The sequence below is a fragment of the Lactuca virosa genome, chromosome 7 (assembly GCF_052849685.1).
Source record: "Lactuca virosa cultivar CGN04683 chromosome 7, Lactuca_virosa_CGN04683_v6, whole genome shotgun sequence".
Taxonomy (NCBI): Eukaryota; Viridiplantae; Streptophyta; class Magnoliopsida; order Asterales; family Asteraceae; genus Lactuca; species Lactuca virosa.
Genome location: NC_136432.1, coordinates 142,723,448 through 142,750,720, shown reverse-complemented (window position 1 = coordinate 142,750,720; position 27,273 = coordinate 142,723,448). Strand labels below are relative to the sequence as shown.

The following is a 27,273-nucleotide window of genomic DNA, read 5'->3' as shown; positions in this document are numbered from 1 at the left end:
AAAAAAAAGTAATCACAATAGGAATCGGTGAATAATGAATAAATATCCATTGTATTGTAGTAATTAACCATGATTTTGAGATGCAACCGTGTTTAAACAAAAATACCTGAAGTGGTTTGATTCTAATCACTTTATCTAGTTAGTTATTGATTTATGTCTACTGAGTTTATCATCAAAACCCATTTTTGTTGCTTTGTGTGTGCCAAGTTTATCATATAATCAAACATTCTAATATTACTATCGTTCTCCTAGTGTTTGACAATATGGTTTACCACAACTATACTGTTACACAATTAGGTTCGCTGTCTAGTGTGTATAATAATATGGCTGCGATAAAATCAGTTTTACGAATTTAAAAATTTCATCGATATTTATATATAGTTAATCACACATCATGTTTATTCTTAAAATCTTTGGTGGACTTGGTACCATTTTGAATTGATTGAGTCTATCTATGAACAAAATTATTGTCTAGCAAACAACTGAATAACAAATGGTTTTGGCCTAACGGTAATTATAAATAGATTAATTTTTCGTTAAAGAAAAAAAAAACAAATGAATACAAATGACTTTATCCGGATCATGTAGGCACCAATTGCCATGGTAAAGTCACTTAAAAACAAAATTGCCGTCTCTAAAATAAATTAAATACAAATGTCTTTGATCGATAAGCTCAATTAAAAACAAAATTGCCGCCTATAAAACAAATTAAATACAGAATGTCTTTGATGAGGTCAGGTTGAAACTAATTTGCAGTCTATAAAACAAATAATTGAACATATTATATAGATGTCCTTGAGTGGGCCATGCAGGAACAAAATGGCGTCTATTGATATTTAGTCTTAGACGGGGTCATGTAGGAACACAATTATTCTTTTTCAGAAGATAAGTATACAAAGGTTGTGGAGTATGTCATGTTGGAAACAAATTGCTGTCTATAAAAAAATTATGCACAAATTGTCTTTCCTCTGGTAATGTAGGAACAAAACTGCCATTTAAAAAAAACAAATTAAATATAGATGTCTCTGATGTGGCAGGGGTCCATCTCTCTTTCTGGGAAGAAGACTACCATTTAATAGGTTGACTATAGAGCTCCAATATCATTTATGAAACAACCATTGCAATCTGCTTTTGCTTTTACTTCAACAATGATTATGTTCGATGCTACTGGACCAATGAAGGAATCTCAAGCCTCCACCTCCTCCTCTATGGAATCATCACAACCATGCCGTCAGTTTGAATTTCCTGAGATTCTGTTAGCAACCAATAACTTTGACGAGTCATTAGTAATTGGGAACGGAGGTTTTGGAAATGTTTACAAAGGCAACATTCTTAACGGTTCAAGTGTCGTTATTGCTGCTATTAAACGGTTGGATCCTGAGTCAACTCAAGGGGCAGTAGAATTTTGGGCTGAAGTTGAGATGCTTTCAAAGTTGCGTCACTGTCATCTTGTATCCTTGTTTGGTTATTGTAATTATGAAAAAGAGATGATCCTCATCTATGAGTATATGAGTACCCCTCTTTCTTGGCTTCAGAGACTCAAGATCTGCATAGGTGCTGCACGTGGGTTAGACTACCTCCATACAGGTACAGGGATTGAGTCGGGTGTTATACATCGTGATGTTAAGAGTTCAAATATTTTGTTAAATGAAAGTGGGGCAGCTAAAATTTCGGACTTTGGGTTGTCCAAAATAGGCCCAACCAACCAGCCATCTACATATGTCAACACACTTGTTAAAGGAACTTTTGGGTATTTCGATCCAAATTATTTCACAACTGGAAGGTTGACTAGGAAATCTGATGTGTATGCTTTTGGGGTAGTGTTGTTGGAAGTGTTGTGTAGGAAGCGTACAGTGGATAGAAGTCTTGATGAGGAGCAATGCAGTTTAGTGACATGGGCTCAAGATTCTGTCAAAGAGGGAAAACTAAAGAATATAATTGATTCTGATATAAGGGGTCAAATATCCACAAAATGTTTGAAGGAGTTTATTCGAATGGTAGATAGATGTTTGCTTGGAAATCCAAAACAACGACCTACGATGGCTGAGGTTGTGGTCAGTCTTGATTCTATACTAACATTACAGGAGAAAACCAATAATTCCTTGGAGACTTCCGGAAAAACATTATATGAAAGAATGCTTGATTTGTTGCCCTTTCCCTCCAACGAAGAGAACTCTGGTATTTCAAAATCCAATACGCAAATACTTTAAATTTTCTCCCAACGTCAAAAAAGAAAAGAGTACTGACGTTGATTTGTCAATCGACATTATAGTTAGTAGTTTTGGAAAGATTGCTGAATGATAGTTTATGGCGTTCATATCTGTCCAGACTTTGAGAGCGAAACTTTTTTATGTGACATAACTTGCAAAATTATAAGAAAGATTAGCTTCAATTTTATGCCTTTTACCTTCTTCTCTTCTCAACTTAGACAAAATCCTTTTTTTGTTCAGGGATTATACTTTCTGTCTCTAGCTTCAAGTTTACACTTCCCTTCCATGTGGTCGAATTCTATATATATATATATATATATATATATATAATATATATATATATATATATATATATATATCCGTATTTTATTGAAATTGACATGAACAAGATCACATTATATAAGAGGTCATTCTAACATTGTAACATAATACATGTATTTACATTCCTTTTCTGTTTTTATGGAGTCCATGGTAATGGAAAGTTGTACCAATATAAGAATTTGATGTGAACAAACTATCAAAGGTACAATCTGTTAACGATTTCAAGCCTTGTCTTTATATAAATCATCATTCAGAGAATTATGAATTACTTTATAATGTGGGAATGATAAGAATGGCTTATGTACTGAACTCTAAAAATCCATGTATTATACTTTTAAAACAAGAAAAACACTAGAAACCAATTATATAGTTGTTTATTACAGTACTGTCTGTTATTGGTCTTTTGACTATCCAACTTTCTTGTACAAATCCTCTTGTAAAAGGTTTTGTGGCATCCCTAGCTTGACAAACACCATAATAGTCATTTATTACAGTTTTAAGTTATCTATGCTGTTACAACGTAGTGCTTGTTTATTACAAATGTGTTGATTCCTAGAGGCTCAATTACACTGTTACTTGTGAAAGCTGTGGTCATCAACTATGATATGCTTGAGAAGTTGTATGTGCAATGTTTTAGCATCACAAGTCCTAATGCATGTTCTTCATCACATTCATCTTATTCTGTAAGCTAGTGGGTGCAATAAAAGTATTTTAGTATACTATACTCTTGCTTTCCTTATTCTATGGGAATATACCTTTTGTTGAATGTAATATCTGACGATGTAAAATGGGTATACTAGTCGAAATCCTACGGCTTTCCTGGAGTCTATGAGGAAGTGTGCACGAATTGAAGAGATGCAGCCTATTACCTAAAGTAGTTACAATTTTAAACATATTCATTGATTGTAATTAAGAATAGTACTCTAGAGACTTTACAAGTCACATCAAAACCTAGTGAAAAAAATAATAATTTACCGAGTATATATGGTGCTGAAAAAGTAACAATAGCAATTATATAATATTTTTCTATTCCTCTGTTTCAGCCCATGGTGTTGTGATATTATCAGGTGATAAAAAGGGAAAGAGTCGAAATGCTGGTGATACAATAAAAGCTGACAACAAATATTCCTCAAATCCTTCTCCGAATTTGAAAGCGTTTAAGTTTGCTGATCTGCAAAGGGCAACTAAAAATTTTAGTCAAGACTTTCTCTTGGGAGATAATGGAGTTATGTTCTTATGTTGGGTTGACAAGTTCACATCCGTTCCTTCAACAAAGGGTGTTGGGATTGCAGTTGCTGTTAAAAGGTGTCAAGGTCTTCAAGAATATGAGGTAAGAATCAATCCACATCAATTTACATTCATTAATATAATAAAACTTCGTGAAAATTCTATTAGAGACTTGTCTCCCAGAGTCTTTATATACCATTAACATCAAAATCAACCTCACACCGAATGCAAAATCATCATTTACAAGAAGTAGCACATACAATATATTATCTGAAACACCATGCTAACTTAAGCATCAGCCAAACTATCCTAGTTTCTATCTTGTTGAGAGCTCCAAGTAGCATTGTCACAGTATGGTTGCAGAAGTATTACTAGAACTTCATGAAAATTTCTTTCTAGATATATACGTTATACTTTGGAGCGAAACAAAAAGAAAAGAGGATAAAAGATGGTAAAAAGGTTTGTGTTCTAAGAAAGGTCTTCTGTTATTTATTATCATGTGCCTGAGAGAAGGCAAAAGAAAGATAACAAATTCACCGAGAGTAAATAGTTTAATTCAAGTCCGAGGTAGTTAATTCGTTTCGAAAAAAGAATGATAAATCATATGCTTTCCGTTCTATTCAAATGTTTCGAAATTTATGAGGCATGTCTTAGAGAGAATATCACCCAAAATTTTATCTACCCTTCCTTTATGTTCTCTCCAGAAAAGCTCGAGAACATGCAATTTTTTTGTTTCTTTTTATTTCTTTCAAAATCACTCTTTTTTCTACAAGAAAGTAACTCAAAAGGACAGATTTATTTGTTAGGTAAAGAACAACGGTAAACGAAAAATAGATATGAGAAATACAAGAAATCAGAAACAAAATAAAAGCCTACAGAACACAACACAAAATTTAAGTGGTTCATACTATCTTGCAATAGGCTACGTGCACTGTCGAACCAGAGAGAGAGAGATTTTATTCCAGCTATTCTGCTACAAGGTTACAGATATGGCTATTCATAAGTATATATACGAGAAAACATGACCTAAACCTAAAAGGTCAAGCCCAACTGAAAAACACAAATAATAATAATAATAATAATAATAATAATAATAATAATAATAAAGACAAAAAAAACAAAAGAGAAAAAATTGGCCTGCCCAAAACTTTCCGGTCTTTAAAATTCAAATCTAATGAAAAGACTGCATATTTAACATTATTAACAATAGGTGGAAAAGAACATGACGTTTCAACCATGGCAATCTGACATATAGGTAGATTGTGGCTGTTAACCGGTGACAGATGAACAAATGTGGATCTAATGATAACCTTTAAATTGGATTAAACTTAAGCCTATATTTCTTTCTACATCTTAGTTTTAAGTTGTATGTGCAAACTTATGAGTCATTTTTTCATAGAACAATTCATCGTCTAAAACAACGATTTTTATCGGATGTAAAAAAGAAAGAAGCTCAGAGAAGTCGAAATATGAAAAAAAATAGTATGATATGATAGGCGAAATCTCAATGCTAAATGTTTTGTTGATTGAAATCCTTTCAATGACTAACTTTAAATTTTGTGAGATCAGACAGTGGTAGGCGTATTAGGAAGTTTGGCTCATCCAAATATTATTAGTCTTTTGGGACACTCTAATGATAAACCACACGAATACTTTCTTGTTTACGAGTACATGGAAAAGAGAAATCTTGATCACTTCTTATTTGAAGGTAATATATATTATTGGATTATTTTGACTCAGAAGTACTTTATCTAACATGAACAATTTTGCAGATGCACCACTTTCCTGGGGACGACGACTTATAATATTGATAGGAGTAGCACGTGCACTTGGGTATATACATTCGTCAAGCTATCAAGTGATACACCGTAATGTTAAACCCTCTAATATATTCCTCGATCAGGTAGTCTTAAGTTATTGAAGATTTTTGGTGGTGAGGGAACCACTTCCAGGCATTTGTTTTTTTGCCATGAAAATTAACAAATTATTTTTCTTGATTATGCCAGGATTTTAATGCAAAACTCGGGGATTTTGGGTTTGCAAAATTTGGGTCTGAAATTCACAAATTAGATGCTATTACACGTGTTATGGGTACCATTGGTTATGTTGACCCATTGTATGTAAAGACAGGTAGGCTACCTACAAAATAATATTTAATCAAGTGAACTTCTACCAGATTTGCGATTAATTTTTCCTAAGGGAGGAGGGAGTCATTCCCTCCCAACCCACTGAACCCACTGCCATATCATTTTTTCTCTTTTATTTTTTCTTCATCTTTCCCAACCCACAACACACGGAAACACTATCTTTTTGAACCCACTCAACTCATTCAATTAAAAAAAAAACATACAAAGCAATCAAGGTAAAATCTTAATTAGCAATAGAGTTACCGCTGATACCACTCCCGCTTCAATGGGTTGTTTAATTGGTTTCACTAACCCACTTCATCATCTCTCTCTACTTTCTCTCTCTCATTTTCTCTTGTACAATGTATTTTAAAATTTGTACCTTGGTTTTTTTGTATTTTATTTAATTTAGTGGGTTGAGTGGGTTGAGTGGGTTGAGAAAGATAGGATTTCCGTTTGTTATGGGTTGGAAAAGATGAAGAAAAAGAAGAGACAAAAATTGATGTGACAGTGGGTTCAGTGTGTTAGGAGGGAATGACTCCCTCCTCCCAAAGAAAACAAATCATTCTTCCAGAGTTTCAGAATGAGCCCATTTTAGATAAATATGGAAATGTAAATATGTAGAAAAAAGATCATACTTGAACTCTTTTGTCTATAAGTATATATTTTCACAGGAACCATGGATTGTTAAACAAATATGCCAAGTTGTAGTGATTAATTTAAAGGTTAATCTCTATATTGTGATCATAAAAAAATACAAATTACAGGTCATCTGACTATGAAGAGTGATGTCTATAGCTTCGGAGTGGTATTGCTGGTAACCCTAACAGGTGATGGGGCATGGGGGTCGCCTAATTATCAATTAAATTTGGCAGAACTGGCAGGTCCATTCCTAACAAGCAGAAGCAAGCTAGATAAAATAATGGATCCACGTCTACAGAAAGATTACCAGCTAAAAGGTGCTTTCAAATGTGCTGCACTCGCATTAAGATGTGTAGCTACCGATTCTAAGGATAGACCTTCAAGTGAAGAAGTTTTGCAGCGCTTGGAACGAATATATGCTCTAACCAAATAATGTAACTGTTAAAATATGAACTTCATACTTTGGTGCAGAGTCATTAAGGATTCTTATGTTGGCTAGAATTTGTCAAATTGCAGAAAGCTTGAAGGTCTCAAATAGCACTACTAGAAAAAGAGGTATCAGCGATGAATTAGCCACCGAAAAAATCCCTAGCTAATCAGTGATGAACTTGCAAGGGTTTAGCGACCGAAGTTATATTAATGTGTAATACTGAATTTCAGATGTGGTTGATTCAATGGATTCTTTTCATCCGGGAAAAATCGGTAGCTGATTTTTTAATTCCCTCCCATTTATTTGGTTCAACTTTTTGTTTCCCTCCCACTTATTTCGTTCCCCCCATTCATCTCTCCCAAATCGACACCCTCAACCTCTCTTCCCAAATCGACTCCCTCACTTCTCCTCCCAAATCTTCTGTAAATCTTATGTAACATTCTTTTACATTTAGCCCTTCGTCTTTCTCATCCTCCATTGCGCATCGAGATGGCGCCGATCGATCTCAGGTTACAAAATGCGAGAAACCCTAGCGATAGCATCATATTCATCATCGACGACAACAAATGTCATCCCACCAGCCGAAGCAGCTTGGGTTAATACATATGAAAGATTATCACCGCGCTGAAAATCATTCACCCCTCCTTCTCAGGTATTGACTGGACATCTTTTTTTTTAGTTTGCTTTCTATTAATTCTTCTTCCCATGTCAATCCAAACGAAATCAATGTTCATGAATCTCATGTCGTACTAAATAGTTAAAATCAGAGTGATAATATATTGAGCTGTTAGAAGCAAAATCATTATTTAGGATTATGAATCTCATATTGAACTAAATGATTAACCTCAGAGTTATTTAGTTGGGTTACTGGAAACAAAATTAATGCTCAAAGACCTCATATAAATTCATCAACATCTTTCTAGGAGAAAACAAGTTTTTTTTTCATATCCCTGAAGGTTCCTTAGCCCCTCTCATTTTTAACACGACCTAATGGATTTGTTGGTGATTTCCCTGCACTCTGCAATTCCAGTTGTGATATCTAGAGTTAACCAGGTGGATACAGCAAGACTTGATGTTGAGATGTCAGCCATTTTGAAAGAGCAATTAGTCAAGGTTTGCTCTGAAATGAAGGTATATTATCACATAGTCGAGGTTTTTCTTTTTGTTTCCATCTTTAATTTAATTACCAAATCTTATCCTTTTGGGATTATCCAGGATTGTTTTTCAATACGAAGCTGATCTTGATGCTTTCCTTGAGTTTCTCTTATGGAGGTTCTCCATTTGGGTTGATAAACCTACTCCAGGAAATGCTCTCATGAATCTAAAAAATAGAGATAAGCATGTCATGACTACAAGAGGAAAAAGTAAGAAGTTTCAAATATATGATTATATCCATTCTATCATGTGCAAATTGTGTGGGTGTGACCATTTAGCCTTACATCTCAATTAATTTCAATCTATTCTCTAGTTAGATCATGATTGGAGGGACCTGAACTCACTATTGCGTAAAAGATATGGTGTTGTGTTGCTACAGTTGGTGGACAATATATTTGGACTTGTCTACAATCTTTTTCTGGTTTTTATCGATGGGGTGATTTTAATTAGATATATGCTATTCCATGTTTAGATGGTTGAACCTAATAAGGTATAATTGCAATCCTCCCCTCGTATTCTGTTAGTTTTTATATTTTAGTGCTGCTACAACTTATTTATAACTAACTATTTAAGTGACGTAATTTTATTATAAAATGGTACTAGATGTCAGCAAATACTTACTTGGGATAAGGGAAAAGAAACTTGGAAGCACATACAATATAAAAGAATATGGCTAAATATATTAGGCATATCCTGATATATGATATATTTGAATCTAGAAATGAAGACATCATTATTAGTTGTATATTATTTACAGGTACAAGAATCTTAGTGAGAGAGCCCTGGACATATTCGCCCCTACACAGTCAAATTGACGTATTTGCCCTTCTGGTTTGCTACTAGTACCAAGATAAACTCCAAATGATTCACCCGAGATGGAAAACTAGTGCAAAGTCTCTTATAAGGTATAATGTTATCATCAATTAATGGTTTGTTTTCCTTTTAAAATGATTTTATTTTTAAAGTATAAAGGATGAGCTTATTGAAAGTACATTGTTACAAATTGTTTTCTTTGTAGGCTATTCTTGATCGTATACGTGAGGAGATAAAGGATGTGCTTAGGGTGGAACGTGAAGAAATTAAGCCATAAAAACAAGAAATTTTCAAGATTTATAACGACATTCACACTTAATTCACTAAAGGAAGTAACCTACCCAACTAATTAAACTTTCACATTTGATTTTTCTAATTTGGTTTCGATACTTTGAAATCGATTTACACTTTGACTCTCGATACTTGTGATTTAGTTTCAATACTTTGAATGTGATTTGGTTTCGATACTTTGAAATTGAATATTAATCTTCATTTACCTGGTCAAATATTTATATTTAATTTAGTAATTGGATTTTAATTGTAATTTATTATATACATTAGATTTATTTTGTAGATTTTGGTTATAGATTTAGAATATTAAAACAAATGATATAACTGGCAATCAACGACAAAATTTATTGGTTTTATGAGCTTTCTTAAAAAATTATATTGTAGCTAAATAACTCATCAATGACGGATTAGCGACAAACATCAACGACAGATTAACGACAAAATCCAGAGGTTCCATAAGCAATTTGTGACTTCGCTAATCCGTCACTAATTTGTCGCAAACTATTAGCGACAAGGTTTTTTCGACTACCAAATTCCGTCGCTAATCCGTCGTTGATGGCCTTCAGCAAGAATTGTCCGTCAGTGATACCTCTATTTCTAGTAGTGTAGAAGCTGAAGATGTTGATGATTGTTCGTGACTAAGAAAAAGATGTTAGGGCTAGATGGAGCAAATGTTCCAAGTATAAGAAGAATAAGATGCTTAGGGTGCATTTAGTTACAGATAAATGGGCCATTTTTTGGAAAAAATTTCCAAGAAAAATGAGAATTTTAAAAACTTTTTTTGTTCATCGTTTTTTAAAACTACAAAGAACTTAGAAAATTTTGGAAAACCGATAATCATTGTTTTCCACATTTTTCTAATTTCAAAAATATAAACATACACCCACCCCAACCCTACACACCTCTACATACCCCCACCTTAACACCCCCAACCCACACACTCCTAAGAGCATCATGGGGGTTTAATCAGAGTTGAATAGATGATTACTAGGATTGAATAGAAGTTTAATGGAATGTCAGTGATGACATGGAGGAGAGTTGAATGAGAGAGTTGTATGATCATTGAGTGGTTCAATATATTTAATCTTTTCTTTTCCAATTAAATTTCAAACAAAGTATAGAAATCCATTAAACTTTGTAGAGTTTAATGGAGTGTGGATGTTAAAGAGTATAGTTGAATAAAAAGTGAAATGTTGATGTTGTAGTGATGTGTCAATCCATTGAACTCCGTAGAGTTCAATGGATTGTGGATGCCCTAAGCTCACCTCAACCCCACCCCCACCCCCACAAATACACACACCACCACCACTACCCCCCACAAACACACATACACTCACACAACCACCCCCACCCCCACAAATAAACACACACACACACACACGCACACCACAATTACCCCCTACAAACACACCCACACCCACCCCCTACAAACACACACACACACACATACAACCACTCTATCCCCCCCCCCCATAAACACACACCACTACTAGCACTACCCCCACAAAAACACTCTCACACACACCACTTCTGTAAATTCCGACCTACCATCACATCTACCATTACCCTGTCACCGCCACAATCACCTATGCCACCTTGTCACCACCGTGATACCGCCACCACCACAACTATCGCCATCATCGCCACCACGTTGTCGCCGCCACCACCACAACTATCGCCATCATCGCCGCCGCCACCACCACCACCGTTGTCACACCCCCAAACCGGATGGCGGAAACGTTCGGAGGTGGAATGAGAACACAGTATCACAAGTACATAAACAACCATCATATCATATGATTATATCAGTTACATGACCCAAATGTTACTTAGTATCAGAATACATTACAAGGTTTGCATGTTATCAAATAAAGTAGTTCTCGTAATGATATTTGGTGTTTTGTCTTCAAAAGTAGCTCCACTGATCCGAGCTTAATTGTTTCCTGAGATTACATGTCGTTTTAAAAGTCAACATAAAGTTGGTGAGTTCATAAGAGTTCAGTTGTAGAAAAATCCGATATTTTTCCTTAGATGAAAATTGTATCTCCGTCTTGTAAAAAGTTTTGTATTTGTACGCCTTCAGCGTAAAAGAAGAATGTATGTGTGTAGTATGTATCCAAAAGCATTAATAAAATAAAAGTTCCCATAACTTCTAAAGTTATAGAAAGTGTGACTTGTCATGTGATTTTTATTATCCAAAAATCGAGTGTATAAGTAAATAACCATACTTATAAATGTGTTTTGTACTAGAATTTCACAATTCGATGTTATAGTGAGCCCTTATAATCGAGCTATCGACTGTAATGCTGCCTGCCACGATGCTTCTTCGGATGTCGTGAAAATGTTAAGACAATTGTCACCCTTGACCCGTCGATCGTGGTTGTAGCTAGCAACCATAGGTGGGGGTTGTCAATCCCATATAGATCTATACACAATTATCCCGCTCACTTAAGATTTAATGATTATAAGGTCCGGGTCTTAGCATAATGGTTGAAGAAATGTCTCACATAACCCGTCGAAAGTATGTTATTCTAGGTTGTAAATGAAATTGAAGTTTTCCCATGTTCAAAGTGTTGTTCTACATGTATGTTGGTTACCCAGTGTATAATAGTATTACCTAGTGGATAATGGTATTATCCAATGGGTAATGGTTTTATCCAATGTGTAAACACAAAGTTTTAATCTTTCAAAACTACACTTTTGGTAAAAATGTTAGTTTGTGTTTATCCAATGTGTAATAATATTATCCAATGGATAAAGATATTATCCATCATACAATAGATCCAATATTAGAAGCTTGTCCATACGAAAGAATGAGACTTGTGTGTTTTCTTTGAAAACATGAATGTATGTATATATTTCATAAATAGAACATAAACATGCATGTAAGAGTCTTACCCAAAGGTTAAAAGTTTTATCCATCATATATTAGATCTAGGACCTTTGTGTAAAGTCATTGTCCAAAATGTATTTTGTTTGCATGGCATGTAATCTCCTCCGAAAGTGTAAAATGAGTGAAAATGTAACGACCCAATTTTCAAAAGAAAATTTTCATTTTTCAATAGCCAAAAACACTTTCCATAAACCATAAAATCTCAAATACAATTTTTTTCAAATTCATATCAATAACAATGTTATTTCAAAACATCAAAGTGTCCCATAAAAACGTTTGAGAGAGAGCGCACATCGCGTAATCAAACCTTGCCCTTGTCGTTAGGGTCAGATGAACCTGAAACAAATCCACAAACTGTAAGCTAATGCTTAGTGAGTTCCCCAAAGCATACCCCACACAATCCACATAATCACATAATCATATTAGCTATAAAAGCTACATAAATGACATAAGCCATGCATACAACATATAGGGATGTCATGGGCTCGTCCCCAGGGTCTTACTCCAAGATGCCATGGGCTCCCCACATGATCTTACACCTAAGTGACATGGGCTCTCCCATGGTCTTTAATAGGAAAGCCATGGGCTCTCCACATGGTCTTACATCCGAGTGCCATGGTGTCACAACTAGCAAATTAGGGTTGAGATTTTGATTCTTGTACGAGACAATATCCTCCATCTAACCTTGCAACACCCCATTTAGTGAAATTTAAACTACAATGTTATTTAAAATCATACGTGCATACATTGTAAATCAAGCCTCATACAAGCCCAAAAACTTGATCCAATAGTTAAGACCAATCCGTTTTGGGCTTTCATCCAAGAATTCTCGGCCCAACACCCTATTGGGCCTTGTTGGGCCGATAACCCTTCGTTGGGCCCTATTGGGCCGAAAAGTTCTATTGGGCCGAAAACTCCTACCTTTGGGCTTTAATGGACCGAAAACTTTTATTGGGCCAAACAAAAAATCGAAACCCACTCTCTTTGGGCCACCCTTTGGACCAAGAACCCTATGGGGTCGGTTAGGGTTTGAACAAAAAAAAGGAAAAAGGAATGGAACAAGGAGGTGCCACCTCATTTTTGCCCTACATGCAACAATGTTTTAACCTCCATGTATCAAGGCATGCTTCCCATCAACTTTCCACAAGTCAACTTCTTTCTCCTTCCTCTCTCTTAGGATCGCCTGACCCCCCCCCTCCAACACACCTCAAAAACTTCCTTTTCCTTCACTTAGTCTCAAGAACTCCTCCTACTTCTTCCTCTCAAAAAATCAAACTTCTCTCATTTTTCCTCTAAAATTCCGTGGGTGTCTGTGTACCGTCTTCAAAGGAGTCTTCTTCAAAGGTTCATAAGTTTGGTAAGACTTTCATGTAACTCTTGTAAATCTAAACATTATTATGATAACAACTCCTTGTTTACACACTTTTGTTGTGTGTTAAGCTCTTAGAGCACCACCATTCTCGATAGTCTCTCCAAGACAAGGCTAGGCTCGAAAATTTCCTTCTTCTTCTACCTCACGAAATCAACCAAGGTGAGCTTCATACCCCACTATTTTCGTGTTTTTCATCCTTTTGGGGGGAATACAAGTCAAGTTTGTTTAAATCTTTGGATATTTGCATGCACTTGTGTATTTATGTAACAACTTGTGGTTGAAATGTTGAATACCTCATGATAACACTCCATAAACTCGAGATTTGCAAGCCTCATGAGACTAGAGTAAATCTATCCTTTGGAAAGTTTCATGTATCATGGTTATGAGTTGAAGATAAAACAAGTTCTCAAATGAAAAGGGTGCTTAATGTATGTTAAAAATGAAAGACAATGTTAACAACATATTTTTGTTATAAAAGTTTGTGGGGTCATCTTAAAACACCTAAAATGGCAAAAATATGGGTGTTACACTAAAATATGGTCAACTTTGGACATATGCATTTTTTTAACACTTATACTTACAAAAATGTTTGGATGTAATAAATTTCAAGATTTTATGTGTATTTTGGTGAAAATCGTGATATGCTAGAGTCACAACAAAATGTTATATTTGGTGTTAGAAAAGTCTTAAACTAAATTTGGTGTGTTAAGCAAACTACAAAACTTGATTATTTTACTAAAAATAATTTTTACTAGCAAGATAGTCGTAATATGTTGTCACCATTTTTGTGGGTTAAAAACTGAGAGGATTATTCTATTTACACAACATATTTTACAAGTAGACAAGTCCATAAATGATTATTTATAAAATGTGGTATAAATAATTTATCCAAAACGGTATACAAAACAGAATTATTACGACAGAAAAATCTGTGTGTCATAATCTGTCCATCATAAAGCTTTTAAAAGTACAAGTATAAACTGTATGTCATAAAGCTGTAAAACGCGTGTCATAAAACTCCAGTCACGAATTTACACTAGTAATGTTATTTTCATTATTCAATAATGGGAGTCAAAGTTCGCGTAAATTTGTTAAGTCACTTGTGAGACTTTCCTTCGCCGTACCTACCTAGCGTACACCGTAAGTCCTGTAGTTATAACCAGAGTCTCCTGGAGGGAGAGCGAGGTAATTGTGTATAGATCTATAGGGGGTTGACACCCCCACACCTGAGTTGTTCACTACAGCCAGACGAGGCCAGTCTAGGGTGACAAATATCTTACCGAAACCGACACCTGAAGAACATCATGACATGCATTTTAGTCGTATCAATCATGGTTGTAACGACTCACATAGGGATTAACAATGTTATTTTGGATTTACGAAATTATACACTTCACTAGTTTTATAAAATATAAAACCACACTCATATTTTTGTACATTAATATCACCATCCCAGTCTTAGGGTTTTAAGACTACAATTTTTCATAAAACAGGAAATATGTGATTTTCTGGGAACACACACTCTCTCTAATTACAAATAAAAGAAAACAAAGGACACGCATGCAATTATTCACAGTTTTAGAACGAGACTTACAAACCATTTTTCACAGAAAATATCGGATTTTCTAGAGTTTTACAAATTATTCCAATCAAAGATGTTACAAAGCTTTTTATACAAATATGCTTATGAACTCACAAACTTTTTAGTTGACGCTTTTCAAAACGACTTGTATTCTTAGGGACTTAGTGAGCAGGTATGGTGTATCCTCAAAACAACAATGATAAAACAAAAAAGATAGTGCAAAATAAAATCACGGGGTGTGCAATGCAATCATACTGAGATCTTTTGGAACCAGAAGTAGCTGAAAACGTTTAAACATAAAACTATAAGCACAAAGCTTAATAAGTTCCCGAATATATAAACAGGCCTCGCCCAACATACAAACAGGTCTCACCTAACGGGCCTAATCCAACATACAAACAGGCCTCGACCAATAGATATAACGAGCCTTTCCTACATACAACGAGTCTCACCCAAAGGGCCTCGCCTAACATACAAACAAGCCTCGCCCAACAATCATGCAAGAGTTACACAGACCGCCTAGCATCCTACATTATAGTGAGAAGACTCACCTCGATGTAGTCAAAATCCAACAGCTCTCATACAGTCGAGGAACATGTGATAAACACCACCTAGTCAACCATACAAGATGAAACCTTAGTTCACCTACCAAACTAGTAATTTGACCAAAAGTCAACCCATGTCAAAGTCAGCGATCAAAGTCAATTGTCCCAAGTTGACTTCATAGGGTCACCACGTCATGACCTCCTATTGGTCACGTCGTGGCCTAATAAAGAAAAAATAGTCGTGTGTCTTCCCCAGTCGCCAGGTCGTGGCAGCCAAACGTCATGTCGTGGAAATTGGGTCTAACAACTTAAAGGGTTAAGCCGTTTTCCATCGAACCCATGAGCTCTAAAGCTCAGATATGATTCTTTTCATCGTCTGGATGGATAAAGTTTCCAACTTTATCCATTAATACATCCCTCTAAGCCTAGATCTGAATTCTAAGGTCCAAAAAGGCAACTTAATGCATGGGATTTAACCATTAACCACTTAATCCATGAAGTCTTTAGTTCAAAACTTCCAAAAGGACTTTAGGGACCCAAATGATTACTAAAAATGCAAATTTTATGGATATGCATACCCCCATGCATGTCCTTTCCCAAATCTAGGCCAAAAGATGCAATATAACCTAAAATTCATGCAAGGTTCCCAAATCACCACCACCTCCTAGATCTATGAGATATAATGCTCTTGGGACATAGAGAAACCATAAAGTTGCAAACTTTTATCTCTTCAAACCATACCAACCACATCAAGTGAACCAAAATATGACATAAAACCTAGATATAAAGAGGAAAGAGTCAAAAGATGGAAACATGAGGACTTACAAAGATTCCGCAGATGCATACAAGTGAAGGAAAGATTTGTTTGTTGAATCAAGGCACCAACTCTTCTTCTTCCTTTAAAACCACCAAGAACTTGCAAAATTAGCACAAAAGCTTCAACAGGGCCAGGGTTTGGACAAATAGTTGTTTGAAGGTGATGGAGGCTGAGGGTGGAGGAAACCCTAACCATCATTTCCTTTAAATAGGGTTTAAAGCCCGAAAAATAGGGTTTGGCTCAAAATGGTTGCCACATCGTGGGCAACATGGTGTCATGTCGTGATACTCATTTAAGATGCACGTTTCCAAACCAATTTGCCACGTCTTGGTGATACCTTCACCACGTTATGGCCAACCAGATTTAAAATATATATATATATATATATATATATATATATATATATATATATATATATATATATATATATATATATATATATATATATATATATATACATATAATTTTTTTTAAAATTCATACCTCGGAAAAATCGGATGTTACAAAGATCCACATGTGTTAAAGATCATTAATTACCTATTGCCGAGTTTATGCGTTTATAAGGACCAGTCCAACCGTGTCTTCTTGAATCACAGTTGTTTTATTTTATTAAAATAATTATGAGTAGTGATTTACCGGATGGTAGTGTTAGGATGATAAATCCTTGAACCTTAATGTGCATACATTCATTAAAGGATCATTATATACATGATTTATTTCTTACGACCATTAAGATTAATAAAAATCAAAACATGCACAATACGATTCAGAAAAAAAAACTAATCACAATAGGAATCGGTGAATAATGAATAAATATCCATTGTATTGTAGTAATTAACCATGATTTTGAGATGTAACCGTGTTTAAACAAAAATACCAGAAGTGTTTGATTCTAATCACTTTATCTAGTTAGTTATTGATTTATGTCTACTGAGTTTATCATCAAAACCCATTTTTGTTGCTTTGTGTGTGCCAAGTATATCATATAATCAAACATTCTAATATTACTATCGTTCTCCTAGTGTTTGACAATATGGTTTACCACAACTATACTGTTACACAATTAGGTTCACTGTCTAGTGTGTATAATAATATGGCTGCGATAAAATCAGTTTTACGAATTTAAAATTTTCATCGATATTTATATATAGTTAATCACATATCATGTTTATTCTTAAAATCTTTGGTGGACTTGGTACCATTTTGAATTGATTGAGTCTATCTATGAACAAAATTGTTGTCTAGCAAACAATTGAATAACAAATGGTATTTGGCCTAACGGTAATCATAAATAGATTAATTTTTCGTTAAATAAAAAAAAACAAATGAATACAAATGACTTTATGCGGATCATGTAGGCACAAATTGCCATGGTAAAGTCACTTAAAAACAAAATTGCCGTCTCTAAAATAAATTAAATACAAATGTCTTTGATCGATAAGCTCAATTAAAAACAAAATTGCCGTCTATAAAACAAATTAAATACAGAATGTCTTTGATGAGGTCAAGTTGAAACTAATTTGCAGTCTATAAAACAAATAATTGAACATATTTTATAGATGTCCTTGAGTGGGCCATGCAGTCGAAAAAATTAAATACAGAATGTCTTTGACGAGGTCAGGTTGAAACTAATTTGCAGTCTATAAAACAAATAATTGAACATATTTTATAGATGTCCATGATCCGTTGCTGAAGGCCATCAACGACGGATTAGCGACGGAATTTGGTAGTCGAAAAAACCTTGTCGCTAATAGCTAGCGACAAATTAGTGACGGATTAGCGAAGTCACAAATTGCTTATGGAACCTCTGGATTTTGTCGTTAATCTGTCGTTGATGTTTGTCGCTAATCCGTCATTGATGAGTTATTTAGCTACAAAATAATTTTTTAAGAAAGCTCATAAAACCAATAAATTCTGTAGTTGATTGCCAATTATATCATTTGTTTTAATATTATAAATCTATAACCAAAATCTACAAAATAAATCTAATGTATATAATAAATTACAATTAAAATCCAATTACTAAATTAAATATAAATATTTGACCAGGTAAATGAAGATTAATATTCAATTTCAAAGTATCGAAACCAAATCACATTCAAAGTATTGAAACTAAATCACAAGTATCGAGAGTCAAAGTGTAAATCGATTTCAAAGTATCGAAACGAAATTAGAAAAATCAAGTGTGAAAGTTTAATTAGTTGGGTAGGTTACTTCCTCTAGTGAATTAAGTGTGAATGTCGTTATAAATCTTGAAAATTTCTTGTTTTTATGGCTTAATTTCTTCACGTTCCACCCTAAGCACATCCTTTATCTCCTCACGTATACGATCAAGAATAGCCTACAAAGAAAACAATTTGTAACAATGTACTTTCAATAACTCATCCTTTATCCTTTAAAACTAAAATCATTTTAAAAGGAAAACAAACCATTAATTGATGATAACATTATACCTTATAAGAGACTTTGCACTAGTTTTCCATCACAGGTGAATCATTTGGAGTTTATCTTGGTACTAGTAGCAAACCAGAAGGGCAAATACGTCAATTTGACTGTGTAGGGGCGAATATGTCCAGGGCTCTCTCACTAAGATTCTTGTACCTGTAAATAATATACAACTAATAATGATGTCTTCATTTCTAGATTCAAATATATCATATATCAGGATATGCCTAATATATTTAACCATATTCTTTTATATTGTATGTGCTTCCAAGTTTCTTTTCCCTTATCCCAGGTAAGTATTTGCTGACATCTAGTACCATTTTATAATAAAATTATGTCACTTAAATAGTTAGTTATAAATAAGTTGTAGCAGCACTAAAATATAAAAACTAACAGAATACGAGGGGAGGATTGCAATTATACCTTATTAGGTTCAACTATCTAAACATGGAATAGCATATATCTAATTAAAATCACCCCATCGACAAAAACCAGAAAAAGATTGTAGACAAGTCCAAATATATTGTCCACCAACTGTAGCAACACAAAACCATATCTTTTACGCAATAGTGAGTTCAGGTCCCTCCAATCATGATCTAACTAGAGAATAGATTGAAATTAATTGAGATGTAAGGCTAAATGGTCACACCCACACAATTTGCACATGATAGAATGGATATAATCATATATTTGAAACTTCTTACTTTTTCCTCTTGTAGTCATGACATGCTCATCTCTATTTTTTAGATTCATGAGAGCATTTCCTGGAGTAGGTTTATCAACCCAAATGGAGAACCTCCAGAAGAAAAACTCAAGGAAAGCATCAAGATCAGCTTCGTATTGAAAAACAATCCTGGATAATCCCAAAAGGATAAGATTTGGTAATTAAATTAAAGATGGAAACAAAAAGAAAAACCTCGACTATGTGATAATATACCTTCATTTCAGAGCAAACCTTGACTAATTGCTCTTTCAAAATGGCTGACATCTCAACATCAAGTCTTGTTGTATCCACCTGGTTAACTCTAGATATTACAACTGGAATTGCAGAGTGCAGGGAAATCACCAACAAATCCATTAGGTCGTGTTAAATATGAGAGGGGCTAAGGAACCTTCAGGGATATGAAAAAAAAACTTGTTTTCTCCTAGAAAGATGTTGATGAATTTATATGAGGTATTTGAGCATTAATTTTGTTTCCAGTAACCCAACTAAATAACTATGAGGTTAATCATTTAGTTCAATATGAGATTCATAATCCTAAATAATGATTTTGCTTCTAACAGCTCAATATATTATCACTCTGATTTTAACTATTTAGTACGAGATGAGATTCATGAACATTGATTTCGTTTGGATTGACATGGGAAGAAGAATTAATAGAAAGCAAACTAAAAAAAAAGATGTCCAGTCAATACCTGAGAAGGAGGGGTGAATGATTTTCAGCGCGGTGATAATCTTTCATATGTATTAACCCAAGCTACTTCGGCTGGTGGGATGACATTTGTTGTCGTCGATGATGAATATGATGCTATCGCTAGGGTTTCTCTAATTTTGTAACTTCAGATCGATCGGCGCCATCTCGATGCGCAATGGAGGATGAGAAAGACGAAGGGCTAAATGTAAAAGAATGTTACATAAGATTTACAGAAGATTTGGGAGGAGAAGTGAGGGAGTCGATTTGGGAAGAGAGGTTGAGGGTGTCGATTTGGGAGAGATGAATGGGGGGAACGAAATAAGTGGGAGGGAAACAAAAAGTTGAACCAAATAAATGGGAGGGAATTAAAAAATCAGCTACCGATTTTTCCCGGATGAAAAGAATCCATTGAATCAACCACATCTGAAATTCAGTATTACACATTAATATAACTTCGGTCGCTAAACCCTTGCAAGTTCATCACTGATTAGCTAGGGATTTTTTCGGTGGCTAATTCATCGCTGATACCTCTTTTTCTAGTAGTGCTATTTGAGACCTTCAAGCTTTCTGCAATTTGACAAATTCTAGCCAACATAAGAATCCTTAATGACTCTGCACCAAAGTATGAAGTTCATATTTTAACAGTTACATTATTTGGTTAGAGCATATATTCGTTCCAAGCGCTGCAAAACTTCTTCACTTGAAGGTCTATCCTTAGAATCGGTAGCTACACATCTTAATGCGAGTGCAGCACATTTGAAAGCACCTTTTAGCTGGTAATCTTTCTGTAGACGTGGATCCATTATTTTATCTAGCTTGCTTCTGCTTGTTAGGAATGGACCTGCCAGTTCTGCCAAATTTAATTGATAATTAGGCGACCCCCATGCCCCATCACCTGTTAGGGTTACCAGCAATACCACTCCGAAGCTATAGACATCACTCTTCATAGTCAGATGACCTGTAATTTGTATTTTTTTATGATCACAATATAGAGATTAACCTTTAAATTAATCACTACAACTTGGCATATTTGTTTAACAATCCATGGTTCCTGTGAAAATATATACTTATAGACAAAAGAGTTCAAGTATGATCTTTTTTCTACATATTTACATTTCCATATTTATCTAAAATGGTCTCATTCTGAAACTCTGGAAGAATGATTTGTTTTCTTTGGGTGGAGGGAGTCGTTCCCTCCCAACATAGACAAGTCCATAAATGATTATTTATAAAATGTGTTATAAATAATTTAACCAAAACGGTATACAAAACAGAATTATTACGACAGAAAAATCTGTGTGTCATAATCTGTCCATCATAAAGCTTTTAAAAGTACAAGTATAAACTGTATGTCATAAAGCTGTAAAACGCGTGTCATAAAACTCCAGTCACGAATTTACACTAGTAATGTTATTTTCATTATTCAATAATGGGAGTCAAAGTTCGCGTAAATTTGTTAAGTCACTTGTGAGAATTTCCTTCGCCGTACCTACCTAGCGTACACCGTAAGTCCTGTAGTTATAACCAGAGTCTCCTGGAGGGAGAGCGAGGTAATTGTGTATAGATCTATAGGGGGTTGACACCCCCACACCTGAGTTGTTCACTACAGCCAGACGAGGCCAGTCTAGGGTGACAAATATCTTACCGAAACCGACACCTGAAGAACATCATGACATGCATTTTAGTCGTATCAAGCATGGTAGTAACGACTCACATAGGGATTAACAATGTTATTTTGGATTTACGAAATTATACACTTCACTGGTTTTATAAAATATAAAACTACACTCATAGTTTTGTACATTAATATCACCATCCCAGTCTTAGGGTTTTAAGACTAAATTTTTTCATAAAACAGTAAATATGTGATTTTCCGGGAACACACACTCTCTCTAATTACAAATAAAAGAAAACAAAGGACACGCATGCAATTATTCACAGTTTTAGAACGAGACTTACAAACCATTTTTCACAGAAAATATCGGATTTTCTGGAGTTTTACAAATTATTACAATCAAAGATGTTGCAAAGCTTTTTATACAAATATGCTTATGAACTCACCAACTTTTTAGTTGACGCTTTTCAAAACGACTTGTATTCTTAGGGACTCAGTGAGCAGGTATTTGGGCTATGGATTTTGGATATTTGCTACATTTTGGAACATCGTATTTTAGGTCACTATTTTTGTAAATTTGTGAACAAATACAATCTGTAAACAATGTATGTTGGTATCTTTTAATGTATGATGTTTGGTTACTGTGTTTCATTCATATTCAATTGTTATGATACTATACAATGACGTCATCCGCCCCCGGATGTTTCCGACGTCCTGGTTCGGGGGTGTGACAGACTGGTATCAGAGCATTGTTTATAGTGAACTAGTATATCTAACCATACAAGATATACAACTATAAATACAATGGGACTAAAACACTCTGATTAAAAGTATACTTTAAAAATATAAATATTTTACCAAAGTGTACACACATACATGCATATTAGAAAACAATATGTAACATCCCAATTTTCAAGACAAAAAAATTTCATTTTGATATAATAATTTAGAAAACATTTATAAGAAAACATCAACAAGTCACATCATTTCATAAAACCACAATCTCATGTCTCAAAGTCATGTCATAAAAATAGTAATAAAATCAGAGTACAATCCCATAGATCTCAATATGCGGAATCCTGTGTGAATGTGATATGCAGCTACCGCGCCGGCTCCTTCCTCTTTGCTGAAGATGTACCTGACACAAAACTGAAAACTGTAAGCACGGAGCTTTGTGAGTTCCCCCATCATACCACATACCATACAATAACATACTGTCAGACATATTTGGGTGCCCGACCTACCCAGCTGAGCATACTGGGGTGCTCAACCTACCCCTGTCCGACATACCGGGGTGTCCGACCTACCCCTCGGTCCTAACAAACGAACTTGGGGACTATTCCCCTCGTACTACCACTACCACATACAACATATCATACTATCACATAAACATCTCAGGTAGTAGCACACCTAGATGAATATCACAAAGACAATCATCTACCATACAACTCCTACTGGTGGGTCGGCATTGTGGCCGTAGACGCACCGCTACTGGATGATGTCGTGTAGTATCTGTTGGATTAGGTGTCTAAGTTCATAACTATTCCTGGAATTTACTTGACCCGATTGGCATGGTCCATTTGGGTGCATGGAATTGCAACACTTTGATAGACTAAATGAGAGAAAGGACACTTACGGATTATTAATATATTATAAGTTCTAATATATTAATAATATTATTTAATTAGTATTGATCAAAGAATTAATTTGGAATTAATTAAGTGATCAAAAGGAGACTAATTAAATATATGGGGTTGATTGTGTAAATCATCTATTCTTGTATAGTGGGCTAATGGTCCATGGTTTGTATGGATTGGGTTAAAACCCATAAGGTGCTCCATGGATATTCCATGGAGGTTACAAACCCATGGATCATGGAATATGGAAAGCCATGACAATTAGGGTTTACATGGTGTAACCCTACTTGTGCCACAACTATATAAAGAACCCTATGCAAGCAAAATCGGCACTATGACTACTACTTGTACAAGAAAGAGGGCAAGCCGATTTTGAGGTGTAAGTGAACTTCTCTCAAGGTCATTCCAAGTGTTGTGGTGTTGTGTGAGACATTTGAGGCATCACACTTGAGGTTCTAGCATTTATGTTTAAAAGTTCCCCATGCTATGCTAGATAGTTGAAGAACCTTGGAAAATCAATTTTGCATGTATCTTAGTAAAACATAGATCCAATGTTTCTAGGTTTGCATGTACACCATAGGAGTGTTAGAATGCTCAAAACCCAACAGTGGTATCAGAGCCTAGGCTTGTTTGTTTGATACTTGATGCAAACTTGTTAAAAAAACTCAGTTTTCTGTATTCTGCAGCATGAACTCGTCGAGTCCATGGGGGGGACTCGACAAGTCCATGAGTAAATTCATCCTACTCGTCGAGTAGGTTCGTGCACTCGACGAGTAGGAGCCCCTGAATGCAGATTTTCGAGTTTTGCTGCTGGAAATGGACTAGAAACATTACCCTAAACTGTTTTGATGTTATAAAACTTGTTTTAGATGGTGTAATGGTTATGCTAATCCATTTTCAATAGCTATTATCAAAATTTCAAGTTTTACATGGTTTATTTATGATTCTTGAAATTGTTGATATGAACATTCATGAACTTATGAGTTTAGAAGATCATAGGAATTATTTGTAACTTGCTTGTTAGTTTAATTCTTGATCTTGATGTGTTTTAATGGAATCCATAATTTGTCCTCAAGTTATGGATTACCTAAAGTCACTCTTTTAAAGTCCATTATTAAACACATAGGTTACATAAAATGAAAAGTCTCTCATTTTATTAATCCATTAACTCATATGTTATGAAAGATGAAAAGTTTTGAAAGTTACAAAACTTGCCCTCAAGTTTTGGAACATGTAAAGTCACTTTAAAAACTTTAGTTCCAACCCCTAGAATTTTAAAAGTTAAAATTCAACCATTATACTTTATAGTATTATAAGTTAATAATATATATATGTATTAAAATAAGTCGTTTTACCGTTAGTAGGCCTCATTCACGAAGCCGGTCTATAAGGGGGTATAAGGTTGTTGTCTATAAAATGGCAGCTTAATGGGTGTCCACTCTCACCCACCGCTTCCTTGACTGGTGGAGGGTCGTTAGCCGAACGGTTAAGACAAGGACTTTAAATCCTCATTAAAAGTATGATGGAATATAAAGTAACTAAATGCTTTATAAAATTCCCAATCTTAGTTACTTTAGGAAAATGTGAATAAGGTGCTAACCCATGAAATTACACTTTGCACTTTGATTAAGTCGTTAGTAGAGTGTGTGTGGTTAACCGACACACTAACCTGGACTTAACAAGGTATGCAAAGGGTAACTTAATGTTTATAATAGTATCAATGGAGCGTGTGTGGTTAACCGGCACATCGATTGACGGGTAAATATTAAGGGTACCAAGTATATTTGCATGGTTATTCACACCTTGTTTTGTGATCCTCGGCATCCCAGTCACAAAACCTGAAGGGCACACTCGAGATTGAAACATGCCATTGAAAAGTTCAATGAATCTCAAAGGATCTAGGAGTTTCAAAACCAATTAAAACCTAATAATTTATTTCATTTTTCATGGTGGAAATTGGTGAATCATCATTCACCTACCTTCAAATATTTTATATCTTGGATTACGGCATCCCTCTTCTAAGTTATAAAATATTGTGTTGGGTCCTAGCCTTAATATTTCATATTGGGTGTTATATTAAGGACTGTAAATCAACTATCTTTAATATCTCCCAAAAGATGTCTGGTTCAGACAATTATGATCTTCCCAAAAACTCTTGAAGATGATGTCCCGAAATCATTCTTTACTCCCTCCACCTCCTCCAATCATTCTCCCTAACCCACAAGTTCTTGAATAGTTCAAGGTCACTCAAGCCCTATTGGCAAGCAAGGTCTATATGTGCTCACATCTTGGAGATAAAGTCACATATTGACAAGTCGGGAGAGTTGGGTGTCAAAGTCTTGAGAAAGTTGGTTGTTCAATCACTTTCTAAGTCACACAGTGAGTTCCGTTGGGACTACTATGTAACAGACTATGACATGACCCTAATGATCTTATCTATTTGCTTGGTACTGCTGAATCAGCAATGATTTGGAGCTCTGGTAAAGCAATTTGATTAGTAGATCAACTTCCAAACTACCATGGACATTGACAATTGGTAACATTGGATATCTAGAAAAGCCTTTTCTTCCCAATGGAAAGGGATTGGCCATAGTCAACTCGGTTGACCAAATGGTAAAGAGAAAGGCTAAGTCTAAGATGTCATGTGTGCCGTTCCCAAAGGGTCCATATGTTTATGTTGCCAAAGGAAGGGGCATTGGTTGCGAAGCTGCCTTAACTACCTGAAAGATCTGAGAGAAGGTCAAGTCAAAAGTTTGACTCTGCTTCAGGTAAGTCCACTATATAACTCTATTAAGTTCCTATTTTGAGATTCTTATTACATGATGTGACTGGGTCACATGTTGAAGTTTTAAGAATCAAAGAAAAGAGAGGAAGCTTAAAGAAGAGTAAGTTGATTCTGATCGCGAAGATGGATTTCGATCGTATGGTTTGGTGATCAGAATTTTTGAGCTGCTGCTTAAGAGTTGTGATAAATTGCTTAGAAATAGATAACAACATAGTTTTCATATGCATTTGCATTGTAAGGGTAAGTTTTTCAGCAAGTTTAAAATAAAAGAAAATGTTTGATTTTTTTTATTTTAAGTATCCTTACAATGGCATTTGTGAAAAATTGTTGTTTATATGATTCCATTGATAGCAACATTGGAAAATGGATCTGATTCTGTCGTTTGTGGTAGTGTCATAATTTACCAAATAAGGAAAGATTCTCATCGACCAAGTTTCAGTTGGAAAGAAACTTGGAATCATGCAAGTTGTATTGTATGATGAATGAGAATTTTCATCTTTGGAAAATTAAGACTAGTTCCTTATTCACATGTATATGTAAGTCAAGTGAAGGACTAAGGGATCGAGTACACATTCTTGTGCACTGGTTAAGTCCACCACAAAAAGATCGATAAGACTATTCACCATGATTTACTAAAGTTTAGTAAATATGGTTATACTTACCAGTTTAAGTATAATTCTGAAACATTGGAAAAGTTTCAATGTATGGCAGGACGAATAAGAAGAATCAAATTAGGTAGAAAGATAAAAGTTTCTCAAATGTGAAAAGATGGGAGAGTAACTTAGTATCATGTTTTGTGATCATCTTAATGGTTTAGAAATCATATCACAATTAGTCCTCTAAGGACATCTTAGTGCATTTTTATGGCTAAGAAGAGGAATCGTGAATTGTTGAAATGGTTACAGTATGTAACCTAACGCATTCGCATAACACTCAATTGACATCAATGAAA

The 27,273-nt window shown here is 34.8% G+C and overlaps 1 protein-coding gene and 1 pseudogene across 5 annotated transcripts; one reads left to right on the top strand and one right to left on the bottom strand.

The window, feature by feature from the left end:
- The first annotated feature begins 1,025 nt into the window (after positions 1-1,025).
- LOC145123444 (putative receptor-like protein kinase At5g59700) lies at positions 1,026-9,339 on the top strand. 5 transcript variants are annotated; one of them, XM_079058653.1, is made up of 13 exons: positions 1,026-2,178; positions 3,575-3,861; positions 5,328-5,466; positions 5,531-5,661; positions 5,765-5,888; positions 6,652-6,960; positions 7,043-7,081; positions 7,187-7,608; positions 7,987-8,087; positions 8,172-8,320; positions 8,425-8,601; positions 8,869-9,016; positions 9,130-9,339. In XM_079058653.1, the coding sequence occupies exons 1-6, from the start codon at positions 1,107-1,109 to the stop codon at positions 6,957-6,959; spliced, it is 2,061 nt and encodes a 686-aa protein (XP_078914779.1). In that variant the 5' UTR covers positions 1,026-1,106; the 3' UTR covers position 6,960; positions 7,043-7,081; positions 7,187-7,608; positions 7,987-8,087; positions 8,172-8,320; positions 8,425-8,601; positions 8,869-9,016; positions 9,130-9,339. The 5 variants fall into 5 exon arrangements, with proteins under 5 accessions (XP_078914779.1, XP_078914780.1, XP_078914777.1 ...); XM_079058654.1 differs by having other exon boundaries at positions 3,599-3,861; positions 7,043-7,608; XM_079058651.1 differs by having other exon boundaries at positions 7,043-7,608; positions 8,429-8,601.
- Positions 9,340-18,917: 9,578 nt separating this feature from the next.
- On the bottom strand, positions 18,918-20,393 carry LOC145127199 (peroxisome biogenesis protein 2-like; annotated as a pseudogene).
- Between the last annotated feature and the right edge of the window lie 6,880 nt (positions 20,394-27,273).

Excerpts from the sequence above, each read along its gene's own strand:
- LOC145123444 (XM_079058653.1), top strand. The coding sequence starts at position 1,107 with ATGAAACAACCATTGCAATCTGCTTTTGCTTTTACTTCAACAATGATT. Across the intron at positions 3,862-5,327 it reads AAGGTCTTCAAGAATATGAG|ACAGTGGTAGGCGTATTAGG; the intron begins GTAAGAATCAAT and ends TTGTGAGATCAG. Across the intron at positions 5,662-5,764 it reads CTAATATATTCCTCGATCAG|GATTTTAATGCAAAACTCGG; the intron begins GTAGTCTTAAGT and ends TGATTATGCCAG.